Here is a 23246-nt window from a genome sequence, read left to right on the forward strand (position 1 = left end):
AGCATACATTACACCATTTAGATTGCCATCGATAAAATGTGGGTCAATTATCCTTCCTCCCATAATGCCGCACCATACATTAACCCACCAAGGTCACTGATGTCCCACTTGTCGCAGCCATCGTGGATTTTCCTTTGCCCAATAGTGCACATTATGCCGGTTTACGTTACCACTGTTGGTGAATGACGCTTCGTCCCTAAATATAACGCGTGCAAACGATCTGTCATCATCCCGTAATTTCTCTTGTGCCCAGTGACAGAACTGTACACGACGTTCAAAGTCGTCGCCATGCAATTCCTAGTGCATAGAAATATGGTACGGGTGCAGTCGATGTTGATGTAGCATTCTTATCACCGACGTTTTTGAGATTCCCGATTCTCGGGCAATTTGTCTACTACTGATGTGCATATTAGCCGCGACAGCAGCTAAAACACCTAGTTGGGCATCATCTGTTGCAGCTCGTAGTTGACGTTTCACATGTGGCTGAACACTTCCTGTTTCCTTAAATAACGTAGCTAACCCGCAAACAGTCCGGACACTTGGATGATGTCGTCCAGGATACCGAGCAGCATATATAGAAATCCGCCGTTGGGCATTTTGATGACAATAGCTATACATCAACACGATATCGACCTTATCTGCAATTGGTAAACGGTCCATTTTAAAACGGGTAATGTATCACGAAGCAAATACCGTCCGCACTGGCGGAGTGTTACGTGATACCACGTACTTATAAGTTTGTGACAATTACAGCGCCATCCATCACAAAGTGAAAAAAGTGGTCCAACAAAAACATTCATATTTATTTACATACTACACGAATATGTAATAAAAATGGGGTTTCCTGTTTAAGAAAACACGGTTGATATACGTTTCACCCATGGCAGCGCCATATAGCGGGCCAACCACAGCGCCATCAGGTTTCCCCCTTCAAGCTAGACGATTTTCGTTCTTTGTAGTTTTTTCGTTTGGTGCTTATTTCGTGAGATATTTGGACCGGTCGCTATCATAGGACCGCCCTGTATAGTGTAAATAGTAAGGTCCTATCATACTTTTTAGAGCACTCCGGAAATTACCTTTACGTCTGTTAATTCGGTGGCGATAAGAACGATGTGTTGAGTCGTATTTGCAAGTAAGTCTTGAATCTAGTCGGAGAAACGATTTAATACTCGATAAGCTCGTATATTTTTCATTATATGGCAGTGAGATGCCTTTCTGGAGTGAAAGGACACGCCTTCAAGCTGAGTGCCGTTGACTACATCTTTATGGATCTCATGGAGGAACAGCGGGAGCTGAGTTTCGCAAGATATATGTTTCCGGATTCCATGATGATATCTTTTAGACATGACTGTGTTCATCTGTACTATGACCTTCTTGAAACCGAGAATGACCCGCGCTTTTTTCCAGTCTCTAGGTACCATTCGTTGCTCCAGTGAACTACAATAAACTGCTGCTAGAAGAGAAGCTAGTTATTTCACATTTCGACGTTCATTCGCTGGTTGTCGAAATGATAGATATTGAGATAACCGATGGCGGAATAGAATAGCAACTACAATCGGTTAGTAGTGCAATAGCATCAGGTCCAGAACAGATATTTGAAAGATTCTGTAGAGATTATGCGAAAGACCTTCCTCCACTTACATTAGCAGTTTACAGTGGTTCGCTGAACAGACTAGAAGAGAACAAAGGGCATTGAAATGTGGTGCTACAGAATAATGCTGATGATTAGATGGATAGACTGGATGACAGAAAGAGACACTGAATCGAATCGTCCCGAAAGGAACTTGACTAAAGACGGAAACGGCTGCCGTGGCACGTTTTAAGACATCAAGAAATTTATTTGGTATTGAAGGTTAGTTTAGAGAGGTTACATTACAAAGAACGACCAAGGCTGGACCACAGTAAGGACATCCAAATTGAAGCACGTTGCTACAGTTATCCAAATATCAAGATGACTGCACAGAATTGCCTTGCGTGGAATGTCGCATCAAACCTGTCTTCGAGCCGAAGACCAAAGCAACAGAATTTCTAGGCAGCAGGTGATTGGCTAAACACAACAATGGCACTGTAAAGTCAGCTATTAAGTAATCCATATTATGTGGTTTCACACTTGAGTGATTTCGACCGTCACTAATAGCCTTCAAAAAGTCATACACTGAGCAGTATGACATGAGATGTTACTGTACATGCAAGTCACACGTTAGCGCAGTCCTTAAATCGGTTATCAAACAACGACAAACAAGTAAGAGACAACATTTATTACACCGAGTCTAATTAAACTCGGACGACAGCTTCTCCTTCCAGTCATGGAACATTACTGAAAAGAAGTAACTACATAAAAAATATTCCCTTCGTCCAATACTAACATATTTTTCACGGGAGCTGAGTTTTTCTTCCATATTCAAGGAGAAGAAAGTACTATTCGTATTACTCCCACCACCTGTTACCATTAAGATCTTTCCGTTTATCAGACAGTGAAACCAACGAACCAAGGATAAAATAACTTAGCAATCTCACTTAAATACTCTTCTCCTCTCTGCATCCTTGTTTATAAAAGGCGTGAAGCGACGCTCCGTATATGCGAATGATTGTATACTTAGTCTGCTTAGAGACGGAGTAGTTTGGCAGTTCTTCGCAGCTGTGTTGCTGTGGCCAACCGTAGTAGCTAGTTTCTGTTGTTCCAACCTTTTAAATTGTGAAAAAGTACTGAAATCTGTATTGATCACCAACGCTAACGATCACACAGTTATTTTGTAAATACCAATTATTTTTCGATTAAAATAAGAGTACGACAGCCTAATTCATATTGTGAAGTGGGCACAAAATAAAAGTCTCTGTATAATTTGATGGCTAGGTTGTCAGCATTTTTTATATGATTACATATTGTGCTCTCAACTATAGTTCAAAACGGACTGTCATTTTGACTGGATTAGAAATTAAATGCCACACACACTACCAAATTAATAACTACAGAAACGACATGAGATGGTATTTAAAGATTATTAATTTGCTGATGTAGATATTGTTTTATTATTCAAGTCATTAGTGCTCAAGCAACTTTTATTGTGACACGAATTACGTCAATGAAACCAAGTAACTGTTGCTGGTAGGAACTCTACAGCGAAGGATCATACATTAGGAGACATTATAATATATGTCATGTACAGATAATAGAGTAAATAAGTCGTTTAATATACGCAGATATGAAAGGATTCTTACAAGACAGTAAGAGAGACTGTCAAACCAGTGGAACGAATATCGACAAAGACAAGATTGAGCACGTTGTGAAACACGACTATTTTTCAGTTAAGCCCCTTCATTTCTATCAGATCCTGGTCGAATACCTAACAGGGATTGACGTTGGCGTCTATAGCAAGAGTAGAGGGCTGTGACCGACCCTCGAAGAGACGCCAGTTAGAGCAAGACGGATGAGACAACCCGTCACCGTGTATCAAGGGCTTTGACGGGGTTATGGGTTTTATACGGCACTGCCACGCGTCCTCTGACCCGTTAATTCTATTTCAGCATCAGTTTATATACCCAAGCCTTGTAATGAAAATTTGAACACACAGTTTGTAAATCTCATTCTAACGTACCGGTGAATATCGCAAATACGAACTTGACATTCTCAGAGCTTTTACATGCATTAATAGTAAGACTATATGTGCAGTCTTTAAATTTATCCCGCGTTGAATTTCAGAGTCATAGGCGACAATATCAGAGCACTTCCTTTATTTCGGTGTGTCAGCTGTTGTTTCTATTGGCAGTATTTCTGCAAGAAGACTATGGGTAAAAGAGTAATTTCGTAATGTGACTCTCCATTTAGTGCTGCCGAGATATGATTCCGTCTGTGAAAGGAAGTCACACCTTTCTACTTACCCTGTAAAATTTTATGATCAATAGAACGGAAAGGTTTCTAAATGCCAACAGAGTAGTTTCCTTGTTTTGAACCACCAGAGCTGAATTTGTGAGTTCATAAACCGCTTTCTCTGCAAAGATTCTTTTACGTCAACGGTACTCTGTAGCTGTTAAAAGATATTTGTCAAAAAGCGGTTCAATGTCTTGTTGCAAGTTGATTTCCTCAAACGTTTTTGGTAGCTCGCGAAGTAGAGGGTCGAGTGTAACTAGAGCACATTTCGTTATTTCTGTTTTATGAGTGGCTATTACTAACTTGTATTTTTGTCTTTAGCATATATTAACTAGTGACTATTTACATTGGTGTGTAGGATGTATGAGTCTGGCGACGTACCGTCCGACTTTCGGAAAATTCCGAAGACAGCAGGAGCTGACAAGTGCTAGAAGTACGGCACAATCAGCTTAATAGCTCATGCACCCAAGTTGCTGACAAGAATAACATACGGAAGAATGGGAAAGGAAATGGAGGATGTGTTAGATGACGATCAGTTAAGGTTTAGTAAAGGTAAAGTGACCAGGGAGGCAGTTCTGACGTAACGGTTGACAACGGAAGCAAGACTCAAGAAAAATCAGGACACGATCATTGGATTTTTCGGCCTGTAAAAAGCTTTCGGCAATGTAAAATAGTGCAAGATGTTCGACATTTTGATAAAAATAGGGGTAAGCTAAAGGGAGAGACGGGTACCAATACAAAGTATACATGTCCCAAGAGGGAATCATAAGAGTGGACGACCAAGAACTAAGTGCACGGATTAAAAAGGGTGTAAGACAGAGATGTAGTCTTTCACTTCTACTGTTTAATCTGTACATCGAAGAAGCAATGATGGAAATAAAATAAAGGTTCAGGAGTGGAATTAAAATTCGATGTGAAAGGATATCGGTCATACAATTCACTGATGACATTGTTATCCTGGGCGGAAGTGAAGAATTACATGATCTTCTCAATGGAATAGAGTCTAATTAGTGCAGAATATGGATTGAGAGTAAATCGAAGAAAGGCGAAAGTAATGATAAGAAGCAGGAATGAGAACAGCGAGTAACATAGCATCAGGACTGATGGTCACGAGGAAGATGAAGTTAAGGAATTCTATTACCCAGGCAGCAAAATAACCAATCACGGACGGAGCAAGGAACACATCGAAAGCAGACTAGCTTTGGCATAAAGGGCATTCCTTGCCAAGAGAAGTCTACCAGTATCAATGATAGGTCTTAATTTGAGGAAGAAATTTCTGAGAATGAACGTCTGGAGCACAGCGTTGTATGGTAGTGAAACATGGACTGTGGGAAAACCGGAACAGGAGAGAATCGAAGCATCTGAGATGTGGTGCTACAGAGCAATGTTGAAAATTAGCTGTAGTGATAAGGTAAGGAATCAGAAGGTTGTGCGCAGAATAAGAGAGGAAAGGAATATGCAGAAAACACTGACGAGGAGAAGGAATATGATGACAGAATATCAGGGAATTATTTCCATGGTACTAGAGGGAGCTGCAAAGGGCAAAAACTGTAGAGGAAGGCAGAGATTCACTTGATACAATTCACTTGATACACTTGTAGTAATATATTTGGTATGAGATCAAATATTTATGTCAAACTTCCCGTACTGTAGTTATGTTTACTTCGTTTTCCTCATTGTGTATGTGATGTCACTAGTATACTGGTCACATCAGATAGATCGACCATTGCGAAGTATTATTAGTAACTGTTATACACAGCAGTCTTGGGAGAGCCAGTCCTGACAAAACTCTACCATCTGGTGAGCAAGATGTATGAGACAGGAGAAATACACTCAGACTTCAAGAAGAATATAATAATTCAAATCCCAACGAAAGCAGGTGTTGACAGATGTAAAAATTACCGAACTCTCAGTTTAATAAGTCACAGCTGCAAAATACTAACGCCAATTCCATACAGACGAATGGAAAAACTAGTAGAAGCTGACCTCGGGGAAGATCAATTTGGATTCCGTAGAAATGTTGGAACACGTGAGGCAATACTGACCCTACGACTTATCTTAGAAGTAAGATTAAGGAAAGGCAAACCTACGTTTCTAGCATTTGTAGACTTAGAGAAAGCTTTTGACAATGTTTAATGGAATACTCTCTTTCAAGTTCTGAAGGTGACGGGTAAAATAAAGGGAGCGAAAGATTATTTACAAGTTGTACAGAAAGCAGATGGCAGTTATAAGAGTCGAGGGATATGAAAGGGAAGCAGTCGTTGGGAAGGGAGTGAGACAGGGTTGTAGCCTCTCCCCGATGTTATTCAATCTATATATTGAGCAAGCAGTGAAGGAAACAAAAGAAAAATTCGGAGTAGGTATTAAAATCCATGGAGAAGAAATAAAAACTTTGAGGTTCGCCGATGACATTGTAATTCTGTCAGAGACAGCAAAGGACTTGGAAGAGCAGTTGAACGGAATGGACAGTGTCTTGAAAGGAGGGTATAAGATGAACATCAACAAAAGCAAAACGAGGATAATGGAATGTAGTCGAATTAAGTAGGGTGATGCTGAGGGAATTATATTAGGAAATGAGACACTTAAAGTAGTAAAGGAGTTTTGGTATTTGGGGAGCAAAATAACTGATGATGGTCGAAGTAGAGAGGATATAAAATGTAGACTGGCAATGGCAATGAAAGCGTTTCTGAAAAAGAGAAATTTGTTAACATCGAGTATAGATTTAAATGTCAGGAAGTCGTTTTTGAACGTATTTGAATGGAGTTTAGCCATGTATGGAAGCGAAACATGGACGATAAATAGTTTAGACTTGAAGTGAATAGAAGCTTTCGAAATGTGGTGCTACAGAAGACTGCTGAAGATTAGATGGGTAGATCACATAACTAATGAGGAGGTATTGAATAGAATTGGGGAGAAGAGGAGCTTGTGGCACAACTTGACTAGAAGAAGGGATCGGTTGGTAGGACATGTTCTGAGACATCGAGAGATCACCACTTTAGTATTGGAGGGCAGCGTGGAGGGTAAAAATCGTAGATGGAGAGCAAGAGATGAATACACCAAACAGATTCAGAAGGATGTAGGTTGCAGTAGGTACTGGGAGATGAAGAAGCTTGCACAGGATAGAGTAGCATGGAGAGCTGCATCAAACCAGTCTCAGGACTGAAGACCACAACAACACATACCAGCAGAAGATGTTGAAACACGTACCTCTGAGGAAGTTGGCAAGGCACAAGAACAAGAGTGCGACAAATGAACTTGAACGTCGGTGAGGTCTTACGACCGCCTGCCACTCAGCATCGCAGCGAATAATGCTGTGGCTCCTTTTCCGATTGTGATTGTACATAACTACCGGACTGATTCCATCATATAAGCATGTGTAAGCTAATTACAAGTATCTCTGAGGTTGCCGTGAACTGATTTGAATGTTCAGCTTAATAATTAGCAGCATTATATAAATTATGCACTTCTTCCAAATTGATGAAAGAATACTTTTTTCCCCCTTTGACGTTTTCAACTTTCAATCCAGTTCCCCTGTTTTGTCAACGAAAATTGGGCACGGCACAGTCACCTTTATACGAACATTTGGACACAGTCAATTGCAATACAAGATGCATCAGAAGATCGGTGAATGGTGTTAGAAAACAAAGGAAGCAGAAATTACCTAAATACCTTTATTGCCCTTCACAGTAATCATCATTAGCTACAATACACGTATGACATTGGTTGTAACGCTGTTGGGAACTGTTAGCAAATGCCTGTTGTGGATTTGCTCCGTAGTCACGAGGAACGTCTGCAGAGCTTAAGTCTTTCAGGGTTACAAGAGTTGGTACGTAGGAGATCCGCAACTGAGAGGCACAACAATTACTTTAAAGAGATCCGCTTCAGTTGTACTAATATTTATTTCGGTGTCTGAACTGTTGTTTCCAATGTCAGTATATCTGCTAGAACACCATGAATATAAGAGTAATTTCTTAATGTTGCTCTCTGATTTGTGCCGTCGACACATGACTCCCTCCGTGAAAGGACGTCGCAGCTTTTCACTTTCGCCCGTACAATGTTATGATCGTCACAGTGGAAAGGTTGCCAAATGTCTGCGCCGCACCGCACTTCTAGACCTCCGGGGTGGTCCTCGATATAGTAGTGGCTTGCATTCTACTAGTACTGTTGATGTTTTAAAGTATATGGGGCACCTGATATATCGATATTTAAAAGTATACCTTTATCGGCTCGTGATATATAAAAAAGTGTCGACATACCGATACATCGGCGGAAAAAATATCTACGGACATGCCTATAAATATATCAGCTGCACATTGTAAATATACTGCCGGTTTTAGAGCTGTATATTTAAGTGTTGATTTATTACCAGACAGCCTGTAAGCTCGCAGCCTGCCTATCACCCTTAGAGCAAGAATTGAAAGGAAAACGATGCACGTACACGCTTGGCGATAACCACTTTCCTAGCAGTCATAACTGCATGTAACAGGCACAGTAAAAAGTGTCCAACGGATCCATCGTTCGGATTTGTCCGTACCACATCATGCCGATTTCCCTGTTTCTTCATTTCTGCAAACGCCAACGACCTAGCAGTTATAATGTTAAAATTGCGTCGTGAAGCTGAAGCTAAACGTTTCAGTTTCTGACTGTAGCGCCAAGCGTCGATTACGTCATTATCTCCTCTCACACGTCTCCGTGATCCGCAGTCTTGTTATTTAGATTTTCGTTCACCATTTTATGGCTGCTGTTTTTGAAGAGTATCCATGTGAAGAAGCAGGACACTAGATGCGTTAAATTTTTTTTAACACAACTGGTGTGTTATTTCTTCTCATCGGAAATGATGTTATTCTATTGACATCGCCACCAATCATGTTGTTCTTTTGTCCCACATATACGTGCTTCACACAGTCAAAGAGAAAGATTAGAACTTTGTATGATCAAGACGGACCTGTAAAAATAAAGAGCCATGATACGATTGCGGACTCATTTTCGGACTTCAGGTCTTCAATTGAGAAAGATATGAAGTGAACAAAGCCCAAAAGGTAGTAAGGCTCCTTCACACAGTGAACGTAAAATTATTTCCTACCACAATTTCAAAAGAACAGCTTCAAATATTGTCCTAAAATTATAAAAAGTATATAACACAATATAAAATATCGACACTCGATATTCCCATTTTGCAATCTGCATATCGATAAATCGCGGGAAAAATATCTAGGCCATACATTGTTAATTTTTGGAAAAGATATCGATATATCGATATTTTACCAACAGCCCTAGTGCCTACCGTGCGGCTGTGCGGCAGCGGACGGTCTGAGCACTGTGCTTGTTCTCGTCTTCTATTTCCTTCATCCCACCCGCCCAAAAAAATACATTTTTAGGTCAATTTTATTATTGGGCTCCTGCGTTTTTCTTTTCCAAGTCCCGCTAACAAGCAATGATTGGAACTCGTCAACTGACTGGCCCGATCGCCTGTTATGTATTACCAAATACCATAAGTAAGTCTCCTGGTTTCATCAGTCAGCTCCTTTGGTTGTTCATATACCTTACATTATATTTCTTCCTTCCTCTCCTTTGTGTGTAATAGTTTCGTTCAACTGAAGATGGGATTTTAAAACTTCGAAACTGGTCGCGTTTTAGATAAACGTCTTACAACTGAAGCGCCTCTCCCTAAGTTAATTGTCATGCCTCTCAGTTGTGAATGTCTGCGTACCAAATCTTGTGCAACAAAGTGCTTTGCAGGGCAGCCAGGGCTTACTTTCATCTTCTCAAGTTGAGGAAGAGGTTCCTCAGATCCTCAACTGGGATCACAGTCAACAAAATTTCTCTAGAAAACAATGTCATTCCTAATTTTATTAAAAAGCTGTTCAATCATAACAATGATAACTCACTACATTATGTATGGCAGTTGATGAAAACAGAAATTATGAAAGAAATTAGGCTAGGGAATATAAAGAAGGACACTTTCAATAAGAAAACGTATATAATGCCAATTTACGATTAGCTACAGAGCTTGACTGCTTTAATTTTGACTATGGATACTAGCATATTATTCACATTACTGAACCCATAAAAAGTACGCAGGCTTTCGAAAAAAAAATGGTGACCCTCAACCACGTACCCTGAGACTAAGAGCTGAAATATTAAAAAGTTTTGGATGGTTTCGTTGTCCAGGGGCTGGGATACGTAGTTGCTGCATTACAAGTCAAATACTGCTGAGTGTGCAGTATACACTGTGACTATACACATGATTCGAAAGGTCGACGGTTCATATCAGTCGGCAATTGCGAATTTTAAATGCAACATAGAAATATATAGATGAAAAACTGCAATTAAATAAATTCTGCAGGTACTATTTTAAATACTTTAAATGATGAGCACGATAGCAGAAGTACCTTTAAGAATGCCGTTTATTACTGCAAAACACTTATTGGTGTCGATGGCTCAGCAATTAAATAAAATAAAAGTTGAATAACAAGGGAAAAATAGATTCGTACTATATGTAATTAGTTATGAACAACAACATAGCTCGGGAGATATTCTCTATGTCTTCACTGTAGAAACCACGGAAATCTCACAAGTGCACAAGTCGTCACTACGGAATATTTCTGTCTCGCGCGACCACACGCAAACTGCTCAACGCTCTCCAAGTATGACCTGCCGCGACTTCCCGTCCAGCCCTCTCTCGTCTCCTGTGACCCGATGCTCCTCCCCACTCCCACACAGTCTCTCCGTTGACTTCGGTAGTCGCCTACGGTAGTAACGAGCGCTATGATCGGCTAGAGCGCTCCCGCCATGTCTCCAAGCCAACGCACATTCACAAACATATAGATATTGGATTTACGTTCAAATAACTTGAAATTAAAGAAATATTTCTATGGCTGGGACACAAAAACGCTCTAAAACACATTATTAAATACATAAACAAATCAAATAAACCTATATCAAAGGAACAGAAACAAAAGTAGGCCAGCAGCCTGATGTCTCTGTGCTTTCTAAAACACAGTAAATATTCGACCAATTTCTTCATGAATAGCATCTATCGGATATAGACAAAGACATAGACCAATAAATATAATTATAAGCATGCTGCTACCATTTTATCCTGCAACTGTGGAGTACTTATGGCCTGGCGTGATCAATAGTAATCGGCTACTATGACCTCCAATAACTCATGTATTATTCGACTTACATGGCTGTAATTCATACCAATTTAGGTTTACACTAGTAGCTTTCTAAGGATACATCGATCGACAAAATCGTACTAACCGTTTAGATTTTGGAAATTCGTTGCTTGGTATTACTTTTGTAATTTAGTCAGATATTAAACTTTAAACTAGTAAAGACATTGAAAATCTGATTACAGCCCCAGAATCGTCGTGCCCTGGCTATCATTAATTTATATATGAACTGTGAAATTTCTGCCATTACGGTTTCTCAAAGCCCGCCACCTTTGGCACTCCCAGCACGCAAACCTCCTTCATGGACGCGAAGCCCGCTCCTCGACACAGCGTCAACACGGAACTGCCTGCCGCGTGGTGAGCCTGGGCTGCCCCTCTTGCTCTGACTGATGTTCGGCACCACGTGGTTCCTGACGAGCCTCGGCCAGGCAGCCACCACTCGCCCGTTACCTCACAAGTAAAAAAGACCATCTCTCCATGTTAGTTTTATTTCGTCTAATAAAGGGAGCTCAGCCTGATCACATTAATTAGCCATTTGGCTCCTGGCATCGCTGCGCTAACATTTTAGGATTCTGTACTCTTTTTATATTTATATATTTTTATATACATCACTTTGAGCCTGTAATGTAGCCTACATATATGACGACTCACTTGGTATAGATTATTTTAAAACTATTTTTATCGTGGCTTTTACTATATGGTCCGCTCTGCACTCAAAAAAATGACTCTGAGCCTTATGTGACTTAACTTCTGAGGTCATCAGTCGCTTAGAACTTAAAACTAATTAAACCTAACTAACCTAAGAACATCACACACATCCATGCCCGAGGCAGGATTCGAACCTGCGACCGTAGCGGTCCTCGGCTCCAGACTGTAGAGCCTAGAACCGCACGGCCACTCCGGCCGGCCCGCTCTACACTCATTTGACCTATCTAGCATTGCCTTGTTGCCTATTACGGCACATATTTTTACTAGTCTGTGAGGTTCAGACTCACATTTCCTACTTGCTCTCCTTTGTGTGTTATAGTTCCGTACGCCCGAAGATGGGATTTCAAAACCTCGAAACCGGTCGTGGTTCAAATAAATATTACCAGGACCACAACTGAAGCGCATATGTTTAAATTAATTATCTTTCAGGGCTGATTTAAGACAGGGAAACAAAAAGAAGTCTGATGCACCAAATATTGGGAATAATGAGGGTGTCGAAGAAAAGTCACCCTGCTTTGAGTGAGAAAGTTCCGCGCGCAGACGTTGCGGATATCCAACCACGGTTCTTCAGATGATTCCACAAGAAACGTCTCCTGATAGTTTCTAACAATTTTTTCACCAATGTCAGAAGTGTGTTCAATCGAAGGGTGATTACTCTGAAGGCCAGGAAATGTATGTATTTGTAACTCTTGCTGCCTTTATTTTGTGAGATCATTCACGAACTTTTCGAACACAAGTTGTAATTTTAACCACATAATTGTCACGATTATCATGTGTCCTCATTTTGGACTTGCGAGCGTTCATCACATATTTACATTCAATAAAATTACGTTTCAAAATATATCTTCTGATTGTGCTTGACTGCTGCTTTCGACCTTTAATGTTTGGCTACAGTTTTGATTAAATTGTCCTTTTCCGCAGGTAAAATCACAGTTAAGTAACAATACGGTCGAGCCAAATAGAGCGTGTACGGCTACGAGCACAATACTCCACTTTTGTAACTGTTACTCCACTATAGTAAGAATTGTGAATCTTTCTAAATGAACTAATGATATTCTTTTGATTATTCTCAGTGATCTATTAATTTTAATTTTTTCCTTAACAGCTGGGCTGGCTATACTGATGTCTGCTGATGCAGTGCGCAGTGACTGTAGAAATAAATATCAACGACCTACTATCGATGTTTCCACGGCATCTACATTTTACGATTGTCTTCTCTGTCTCAGATGGTGATACGTTGCCAGGCAACGAGCACCACACCAGCGTGTCTCGATACGGGCAACTATTCCGAGACAGCAGCAAGCGAACAGCGAAGATAATACCACAAATCGGTTAGTGACGATACTTTTAAGTCTTTCTAATCTCCATGCTCATTATTAATATTTGTAAATTAAGTTATTCCTATGTTCTACTTTTATTATTTTCGGCTAGAATTTCGTTTCAGAGTTTCATCGTTTAATGTCCTATTACATCTATTTTTTTTAAACAATAAGTTCTGAATATGTTATGGTGCATATTGTGCCATCGATCGAAAGATCCATATAAAAGAAAACTTATGCAAATAACTGATTACTGTAACGGAAAAAGTGAACTGACTTTAAAGTCATAATTTACCTTTTTTTCGGAACTTGGCGTTTCCTTTACAACAGACGAAATAATTTATTGAAGTGCAGCGATGTCGCAGACAGCTAAATGCTCCTGAGTTAAGTTTCCTTTTCTTTTCCTTTATGACAGAAAAAAAAATCACTTCAGAATGTCGACCTAAAGAGACAGTCTTATCGCATACTAACGTATCACGTGAAATGTTTATATACGTAAAATGAATATTCAGTCTGTGTTTGGCAGATCATGATAATAAGATTAAAAAGGAAAACTGAAAAACCTAAGGATGTTTTCTCCTTTTCAAAATTTTTTATAGATATGCTTCAGGATTCCATCGCAATAAGTCATTTTGGTGCAGTGTTTGTCCTTCAGTAGAGTATAATTGCGAATAGGAGCCATCATTAATAACATTTCATGGGACTCAATATTTGTTGATACTGGAAACAGAGTACCGTACATACTTCGATTTCCTTTCGTCTGAATGAAAGTTTCTGAAATCTTATGTCTAAAGTCTATCGTTTTTGATCAACGAGAATGATTGCCTATCGAAGTCGCGGGGACCAAACGATACATATCGAACTTGCAATCGTAAATCGGTCATGCGACTCTGGTAGCAATCGTTGTGATCAATTATTTGTGATCGTCTTTTTCATCTGTTTTCCGTCATTCCTTTAGTTGCTCTCAAACACATACCTCTGCGAATTATTTGTGAATTGCTAGGGAATACCAGACGATTTATGTCATTAGTAAGTGGGAAGTCAGGTGTTCTTGATGTTTGTTGGGCGGATTCTCTCACGTGGAAAAATCTAATTCTGTGTTTATCCAGCGTAGAAAGTAGTTAGACTTTTTGTCGCAAATATGGAGTACCACCGGACGAGGAAAGAAGGAACTGGGTGCACTGTGGTGGTGCGAAGTGTGTAAAACTTCGCAGTAACAGTTTCGATGCTGAAATACCGTCACAATTTCATTGTGGACAGTGCGGAAAACGAACGAATATCACGAAGAAGACACGGTTCCACTCTTCCAATTATCCATCCAGACCGCCGTAATGGTCGTTCACTTGATGACGGCACCGACGACGAGTAAGGTAAGTCGTCTCCTTTGCCATTACAAGTATTTTTGTAACGGTCTACTTTTGTCGTTGCTGTAGCGACCAAAGTAAACTCACTCATAACGCCCGCCACCAGGGTCAATCGATCGATTTACGATCGCACGTTCGATATGTATCGTACGGACCCCGCTACTTCGATAGGCAAATATTCTTGGAAATTTCCAGCGGTTATTGGCGATCAAATATCTGTCTAGACGTAGCTCCAACGATGGAAGACATTTGTAAAATGCTGATGTTTAATACGAAACCTTTCCGAGGAAACATTTTTTTGTCACACATGATAATGATTCGTAGGTACTTTCCTTGTAATAACATTTCTAGCTATCAATATGGCTTTTACACCAGCGGGAAAGGCTAAGTCCGCTATCCGCTAACCATCACTGAAGATGTTTGAGTCTTTCATTTCATTCCCATAAACAGGGGCACTTCTTCACCTTGCACAAAGAACGCATTACGAACTTCATCTCTACTGATAAGGGGAAAGTCTCAGACACGGCCAACCAATTCGGCTCATATTTAGCAGATCGCTTGTGTTAACTTAAAATGAAAGATTGTAAGATATTTTGGCTCGACACGCTCAAGTTGTTGGGAAAATCATCGCTTAAGTTCATGACGAGAAATCAACTCAAAATTAACAGCACACATAACTGAAAATAGAGCATTTTTCATCGACCTAATATATAGCGGCAGCAAACGCATGTTGTCCAAAGAATCGAGGAAGCAAACTGTTAAGACTGGCGCATATGTATTCATAAGGTCATAAGGTGAACGCTGTTCGAGGAAGGTACACTGGACTAACAACCGTGGCAACTGCCTGGAAGCCGGCCCGAGTGGCCGAGCGGCTCTAGGCGATGCAGTCTGGAACCGCGCGACCGCTACGGTCGCAGGTTCGAATCCTGCCTCGCGCATGGATGTGTGTGATGTTCTTAGGTTAGTGAGGTTTAAGTACTTCTAAGTTATAGGGGACTGATGACCAAAGAAGTTAAGTCCCATAGTGCTCTGAGCCATTTGAACCATTTGTAACTGCCTGGAGAGAGAAGAACCTGTATTCGAGTGTCACAGCCATTCAGCAGATTTTTTTTCCAGTGTGTGTTTTTTTAGTATCTAAGTTGGTGTTAGTAGCAGCCTTAGTAAGGTAAACAATAGCGAATAATAACAACATAAGTAAATAAATTTCTCAAACGACTTGATTTCGTAAAAAGTTATAATCTTAAGCCACCCTGAATGAAAATAATTCCCAGTAAGACTGATGCAAATTCGTCTCAAAGAACAACAGAAAGCCGACTGCACGATGCTAGTTTACAGCAGCGCACAGTACATAACTTTATTTGGAAATTTCAATATTGGAATGTTTTCCTGGAAACGCAGAGGGAACTGTACAACCGCATAGATGCAACAATGATCAGTAGTATAATTCATGATCAACGTTCACAAAAATGTTGCCATATTCGTGGTATCCATTAAAAATTAATACCAGAAAAACAAATATTTTAAATATAAACAAAATCGGTTTCCCTCCTAACTTTCTCAAGGAACGCTACAGTTGCACAGAGACTTTCATTAGGTGTTCTTCGTCTTCCGAGCTAAATTGCTTTCTATGGTTATATGTCAAGAAGCACCCACGCAGTTGTTCAAATGAAACTCAGCACATATAAAAGGGTGAGTGAAAGAGCCGTTGCAAAGGAACCAAACTCATAATTTTAGTTCTTTACTAACCGAAACGGTTTGATAAAGTTATTTCCTTACCTCCCCATATCTGTTACGCAGCACCTTATTAACTACCTTACTCCTAAAAATTTCGATACGGAATTAATAAAAATGAAAAAAAACCTGCAAAATAGATGTGAAATTCTAACATCGATTTTCTGCTCCCCACCCGCATGCCTTAGGAGCTACGACAACGGCAATTTCGGTGAACAGCATATACCCTGTGCGTACATAAGTGCCAGTTGCAACCCTTTTTTCCTCGATTTCTTGGAAAACATCTTTGGAGTTCCCGTATATGATGATGACAAGAGCTCAATTTTCAATTTTGTATCGACACTGTAAATTTTGAGCTGATTAAGCGTCGTCAACATTTACGGGCCATTCTCTCACATCTGGAGGGGTGTCGAACTAAAATATCTTAGAGTCTTTCATTTTAAGTTGCACACAAGTGGTCTGCCAACTATGAGGCGGATCTCTTGGTCGTGTCTGAGACCTCACCCTTGTGAAACATCGTGTGAGGTTTGTCAGAGGCTTGTCAGAGAAATGTAATTTATTACAAAGAAAGCTGCAAGGAATTTTTGTCTTCAATATATTCTCCTCTACGACGCACACACCGCTGCATATGTACCTTGACTGACAGAAATGCTGTAGCTCATCAGCAACCACATTGTCCATCAACTGTGCTGCTTTCGCTTTTACCAGTTTCACTGACTGACTGACTGAAACTGTATTTCTTTCAATGAAGTTCTCACATTCATAAACCGCTAGAAATCACATTTAGCGTCATCTGGAGGATACAGAGGATAGAGACGCACGGATATGCTCAGAATATCTTCGCAGCTGGGGCAAACCAAACTGGCGCCTAATCCTGGTGCAGAAACATTGATGTTCTGTTCCACAAGTCGGCATTCTTCTTCCTTCCTTTTTCTCTAGCTTGATTGGGACGCATGTGCCATGTTTGTGTTTGACAGTTTGATCCTTAGTCAACAACGTTTATACCGGAAAGAAGAGATAAGCTTTTTCATGAGTTTTAATTTGCTCATTCACGCTTATTTAATTCTTGATGATCTGGAAATCTTGCAATGCATCGATTGAGGCTTTGTTCCCGGATCATGGAGAGCACGTGTTTCATCACCAATCACCAGTATGCTGCGATCAGAATGTTCAAGGAAATTCGGAAAAACAAAAACAACTGCAACAGAAAAGAGAAAGAAAGCTCTGTCTTTCTGGCCGCAGATGTGCCAGTCGCCTGCGAACAACCGGTGCGTCATCTTGAGAAAACGGCGTTACCGACGTGCGGTACAGAGCAGCGCAGGGTCATTACAACGCTGTGCCTAGCGTCATCAGTTTTGTCGGATCTGAGGCCGCTACTGCCCGCTCGAGTAACTCAATGTTTGCCATCGCCAGGCTGAGTGCACCCGGTTTCAGTCGGTCAACAAGGGAAAAACCTCTGGTACTATCGGGAATCGAACACAGGTCCCCTACAGGACAATCAGCGGCACTGACCACTCAGCTATGGAAGCGGACAGCAGATAAAATGAACGACTGAAAGTAGACAAGTTGCACATTATTATTTTTTAGTAATCTGTCTTCTGAATGGTTTGCTGCGGACAGCTACGAATTCTTCTCCTTCGTCAACATATTCGTCTCAGAGTAAAACTTGCATCCTATGTCCTCCGTTATTTGTTCGATGTGTTCCAGTTTCTGTGTCTCTCTACATGCTTTCCCATCTACAGCTCCCTCTATTACGATAGAAGCTATTTCCTGACGTATTAACAAATTTATTATCATCCTGCCCTTTCTTCTTGTCAGTGTTTTCCATATGTTTCTTTCTTCGCCGATTCAGTGGAGAACCTCCTCATTCATTACGATAACAGTCCACCTAATTTTAACATTCTTCTTTAGCACCATATGTTAAACGCGTCAATTCCTTTCTCATTTTCCACGCATAACTATATTCAATGCTGTATTCCAAACGCACATTCTGAGAAACTTCTTTCTCAAATTAAGGTCATTGTTTGATGCTGGTTGACTTATTTGGCCAGGAATGATATTTTTGCTATTGCTAGTCTGCTTTTTATGTACACCTTGCTTCACCCATCCGGAGTTATTTTGCTTTCAAGGTAGCAAACTTGCTGAACTTGTTGCGACCCTCCACGAATTCTTCTTCTGTGCCAACCTGTTCGTCTCAGAGTAGTACTTGCACCCTACGTCCACCGTTGTGTTTTTGATGTATTCCATCTTGTGTCCTTCTCTCCACATTTTTCCCTCTACAGTTTCCCCTATTACCATGATGACCAATTTTGATATTAAGCTTCTTGCTACTGTCATTTCTGCTACTCCTGATACTTTCGTCTTTCTTCTCTTTACTCTCGGTCAATATTCGATACATATTGAACTGTTTATTCTATTCATCAGATCCTTACTTTTAAATAAAGCGAAAAGTAGCAACTTTGATCCAGTACAGTCTCCATAATGTATGTGTACGTAATTCCCCGATTTCTGTGAGCGGTCTGATGACCTCACGATCCGGTCCTTGCGCACGTAGATACTCCGAGGTGACAAAAGTCATGGGATATCGATATCCACAAGCACAGATGGTGATAGTATCGCGTAGATGAGGTGTAAAAGGGCAGTGCGTTGGTGGAGCTGTCATTTGACTCGTGTGAAAAGATTTCCGACATGATTATGGCAGCACGACAGGAGTTAACAGACTGTGAATGCGGAACGGTATTTGGAGCTGGACGCATGCGACATTCCGTTTCGGAAGTTGTTTGAGAATTCAATATTCTGGTATCCACAGTGTCAAGAACGTGCCGAGAATACCAGTTTCCAGCCATTACCTCTCAACACAGACGACGCATTGGCCAACGGCCTCCACTCCACTACGGCGAGCAGCTGTGTTCGCGCAGAGTTTTCAGTGCTAACAGGGAACCAGCACTGCACGGAAAAGCCGCAAAATTCAACGCGGGGCGTGTGAAGAACGTATCCGTTAGGGCAGTGCGGCGAAATCCGGCGTTAATGGGCTACGGCAGCAGTCGACCAACGCAAGTGTCTTTCCTAGCAACACAAGGTCGCCTGCAGCTCTTCTCCGATATCGTAACCTTATCGGTTGGACGCTACGCAACTGGAAAACCGTGGCCTGGTCGCGTGAGGCCGCAGGAAGCCATGGAGCCAAGTTGTCAACAGGGCGCTGTGCAAGTTGATGGTGGCTCCATAATGGTGTAGGCTGTGTTTACATGGAGTGGAGTGGGTCCTCTGGTACAACTGAAACGAACATTTACTGGAAATGGTTATATTCGACTACTTGTAGACCATTTGCAGACATTCATGCACTTAATATTCCAGACAAACATGGAATTTTTGTAAACTATAATGCGTCATGATACCGAATTACAATTGTCCGTCATTGGTTTGAAGAACATTGTGGACAGTTTAAGTGAATGATTTGCCCACCAAGATCACCCGGCACGTATCCCATCGAACATTTATGAGACATAACCGAGAGCTCAGTTCGTGCGCAAAATCCTGCAGCGGCAAAACTTTCGCAATTATCGACGACTATAGAGGGAGCATCGCTCAATATTTCTGAAGGTCATGCCATAACTTTTCTCACCTCAGTGTATAATACAACCATATAACGCCTCTGAACTTCGTTTTACGTTAGGAAATATCCTGTACCCGTGACGACAAGGACGAAGCTTTGTCGTATTGTTGCATCATCAGACAAAGTAGTGTGCCTGTGACAGTAAGAAGTGAATTTCGTTACTCATTGTTGCTCTTGAGGAACAAATGTAAACAAATCTTAAGCTTCTGCTGGATCCTTTGCTTGTCAGTGTTCAGCCTTCAAATGTAAAGAAATAATACAACTGTAATATAAGAATTATTATGTTATTACCATCTGTACTTATTGTTTACTTATAGAATTGTGTTACAGTCTTTTGGGACATTTGGTTTGTTCTAGCAATTTATTGAATTAGGTGTTAGGACTGTCTATGTTACAGTGACATCAATTATCTGATTACATCTGGATAAATTACACAACATTCACGACGGTGCTCGTGCGTATAAAATCAAGCATCCATGGTACTAGTTTGTCTGGTTTAAAAGCGCTGAGAACGACAGGGCAGACTCACAAAGAAAACCAGTGGTCTGCATCTCCAAGTATCTTGCGTCGGCCAGTGAAATGCAGAAGAAGAATAGCTTATGCCACCAGAAGTTTCTATTAAACTTGAAGAAAGTTGTGTATTTCAAAAATATTGATGACGACACTTTCATTAAAAAATCGTTCAATACTTTCAAACTGTTTAGGTCATTATTTTTTAAATTAAAAGGAATGTAGTGCTCTTGATGCAATCATGAGGTATTTATTGGATTTCTGTAATGCTGTAGCACCGTTTATCTGCACTCCCTGGGACTAATTTGTGGCAATTAATTATATTATTTCGTCTCATAAATTAGTTCTGTGATGCCTCTGTGGTGTTTGTGCCTGACCAGCATTTAATAAAAGCCAAACGGTACTGGACACAAACAATTTATTACTGTCTGTAGCATTTTATTAGGACAAAGTAGTCACCATGTCTCGCGATATTCGGTATGTACAGGAGGTTAATATATTTTTCAAAAATAACTAATCGTTACGGCTATCTGATATTTTCAAATTGATTGAACAGTTTACAGCGTTATATATCTCATATTAAAATGATTTTTTCCTGATGAATAAAATTTGCTTCGAGTCGTTTGTGAAAGAGTTGTTTCAATTGTACCGATTTATGAGTATAGGGAGTTATACTTCTTCAGCTACCTTCAAAAATTCCCATGCCCTGGAAAATCATCCTTTATAATCAGTTTACTTCAAAAGCAGAGGTAAGGTATGTGATCCCTCAGCAGTGTACACTGATCGTATGATCGTTTTGCTATAATCATAAGTGTTCGTTTGCATCGTGTGAGTTTTATTGGCAGTAAATATATAGCTATAAAATTTGAGCTACATTCTCCTAGTGCCTTTGCTGTCCACCCAAGTCCACTGTTCCCACGATTTACAACATTTATACAGTCATCTGTCTGTGAATCGTGTGGACTTAGTTCTGTTTGTCATCGTATTGTAACTGTATATCGCGTCCTCTGAGTTGTACAATGACGGCCATCCAGTATTTGCCTACACGAGCGTATAAAACGTGAATAGCAGGCTCCTAGGCTCACTTCCTGGCTGTTGGTTTTTCTTTACTGGTTTTCCTGATGTTTCGCCAGCTGGTAAGTCCGACATTGTCAAATGTTCACTCTTCATCAGCACTTCGCCACCAGCAGTGAAGGGTGAATCCTTGAACAAAGCCAGACACTCCTGCTGGCGAAACATCAGGAAAATTACCAAAAAAACTTAACAGTCAATAGATCAACTAGTGGACATGAAAGTCCCACCTACTGTGCAGACGCCTGCTGCCTATGAATCAGACCAAGAGTCGTTCACCCGTCGCTATAATTCGATACGGATCTGGCTCATCTTGTCTCACAAGCTGTAAAAGCAGGTACAAATGAGTTTCAAACTCTTGAACAAAAATTTATTGTTATTATAGACAGGCTAAGGATCTCGCCACGTTCAAAACATCGTTTCTCGTCAGCAGACTGAAGCCACGTCCGCCGTGGCTTCTACTTGGATGTGTAACCGCCTGGGTACACTGCTTACTGTTGGCTCTTTCCTCTTGCCGCTACGGTAAAATGGGGGAGAGGTTGTGGTGTTCAGTCCTTGGTCACCCGTCTGTACCTCAATGTCCCGGACTAGATCCCAAACCTCTCCGCTGTGCCTCATGGAGAGAGGGCATGTGACACTGTCGATGTCCCTTCTGTGGGATGAGGACGTTAAGCTCGGGGCCCCTTGGTGCTGTACCAGAGAAACAGGCTATGTATCTCCACTGGGTTTCACTCTTTCCATCCTCTCATCATCATCCAACATAAGCAGCGTACCACAATTTACATACACTCATTACAGCCAACTGTAGTTACTAGAGACACAACTGTTACACTTAGTGAAGGAAACGTGCCACAGTGCGCGAACGAAAGGAAAAACCGTTCCTATCAAGTGGCTGAGCCTGCCCTTCTGTGTCTCCCAGCCAACCATGTCACATGCTTTTACAGTTTACACATAATAGCAAGTACAATCAGTTTAATCTGTCTGTCTTTATATATCCTGATTTTCAGTTCTGTGTTAGTACAGATGTCTTCATATGAGCAATGGCTATACTTCACATGTGATTGGAAGATGACATTACATACCATAATCCATACTCTACGATACTGTTGCGATACCTGTTACAAATACAGATTTTTGAAGAATTTGCAGTAATTCATTTTAGCTTACTATTGGTAGATGTGCAGAAAAGAGGTCATCTCAGTGACCGAAGGATACCCAGATGATACCACGGTGACATGTGCGCTGGTTGCCACAGACAAAGGAAGTTACGTTGGCAGCCCTGGGCAGCCACGCTGCCGCTGTGCGTTGGGAGCCCTGGGTACTCACCGCGGTCCCTGTCGGCGCGTCGCGCCACCACGTCCTCGGTCAGCCGCTCCGGAACTACGTCACCGTTGGGCAGCTTCCGGTCGAGGCCAGGCGAGGAGACGACCCGGGTCTGGCAACAACACAGAAGCAGCCATGCAGATAGCGCCTACGTGCGCAACACTTGTGTGCGAAGCTGTTAAACAGAGCAGGCGCTGACTGTAGCCACCGGTTCGTCAGGAAAGCTGGTCTCTACTTCACATTTAAGACTATATTTACCAGTATAATTATGAAATGTCTGCTACATAAGAAGAAGCCGAATTCAAGAATTGAAAATCGTATCACCACCTTCGATTCACAGTGGAACAATTTATTTTCTGTCAAGCTGCCCCATTCTTGTCCTAAATCTACATCTACATCTACACACCACGAGCAACATCACTGCACAAGTTTCTTGTACTGCTGACATTTCCTCCCTTTCCTGCTCCAGGTGCGAATGGCTGTCGGTCACGATCTTATGTTGTCTAATTTTCTTCTTGTGGTCAATTAGAGAGATGTTTGTAGACCGTTCCTGGTACGTAG

The 23246-nt window shown here is 41.0% G+C and overlaps 1 protein-coding gene across 1 annotated transcript in view; it reads right to left on the minus strand.

The window, feature by feature from the left end:
• Positions 1-23246, minus strand: part of LOC126355729 (dipeptidase 1-like) — a 1497236-nt gene that overhangs the window by 794711 nt on the left and 679279 nt on the right. The window contains exon 4 of the mRNA XM_050006099.1: positions 22689-22797. Within this exon, the coding sequence (XP_049862056.1) occupies positions 22689-22797 (109 nt within the window). The remainder of the gene's footprint in view (positions 1-22688; positions 22798-23246) is intronic.

The sequence above is a fragment of the Schistocerca gregaria genome, chromosome 3, assembly GCF_023897955.1.
Source record: "Schistocerca gregaria isolate iqSchGreg1 chromosome 3, iqSchGreg1.2, whole genome shotgun sequence".
Classification (NCBI taxonomy): Eukaryota; Metazoa; Arthropoda; class Insecta; order Orthoptera; family Acrididae; genus Schistocerca; species Schistocerca gregaria.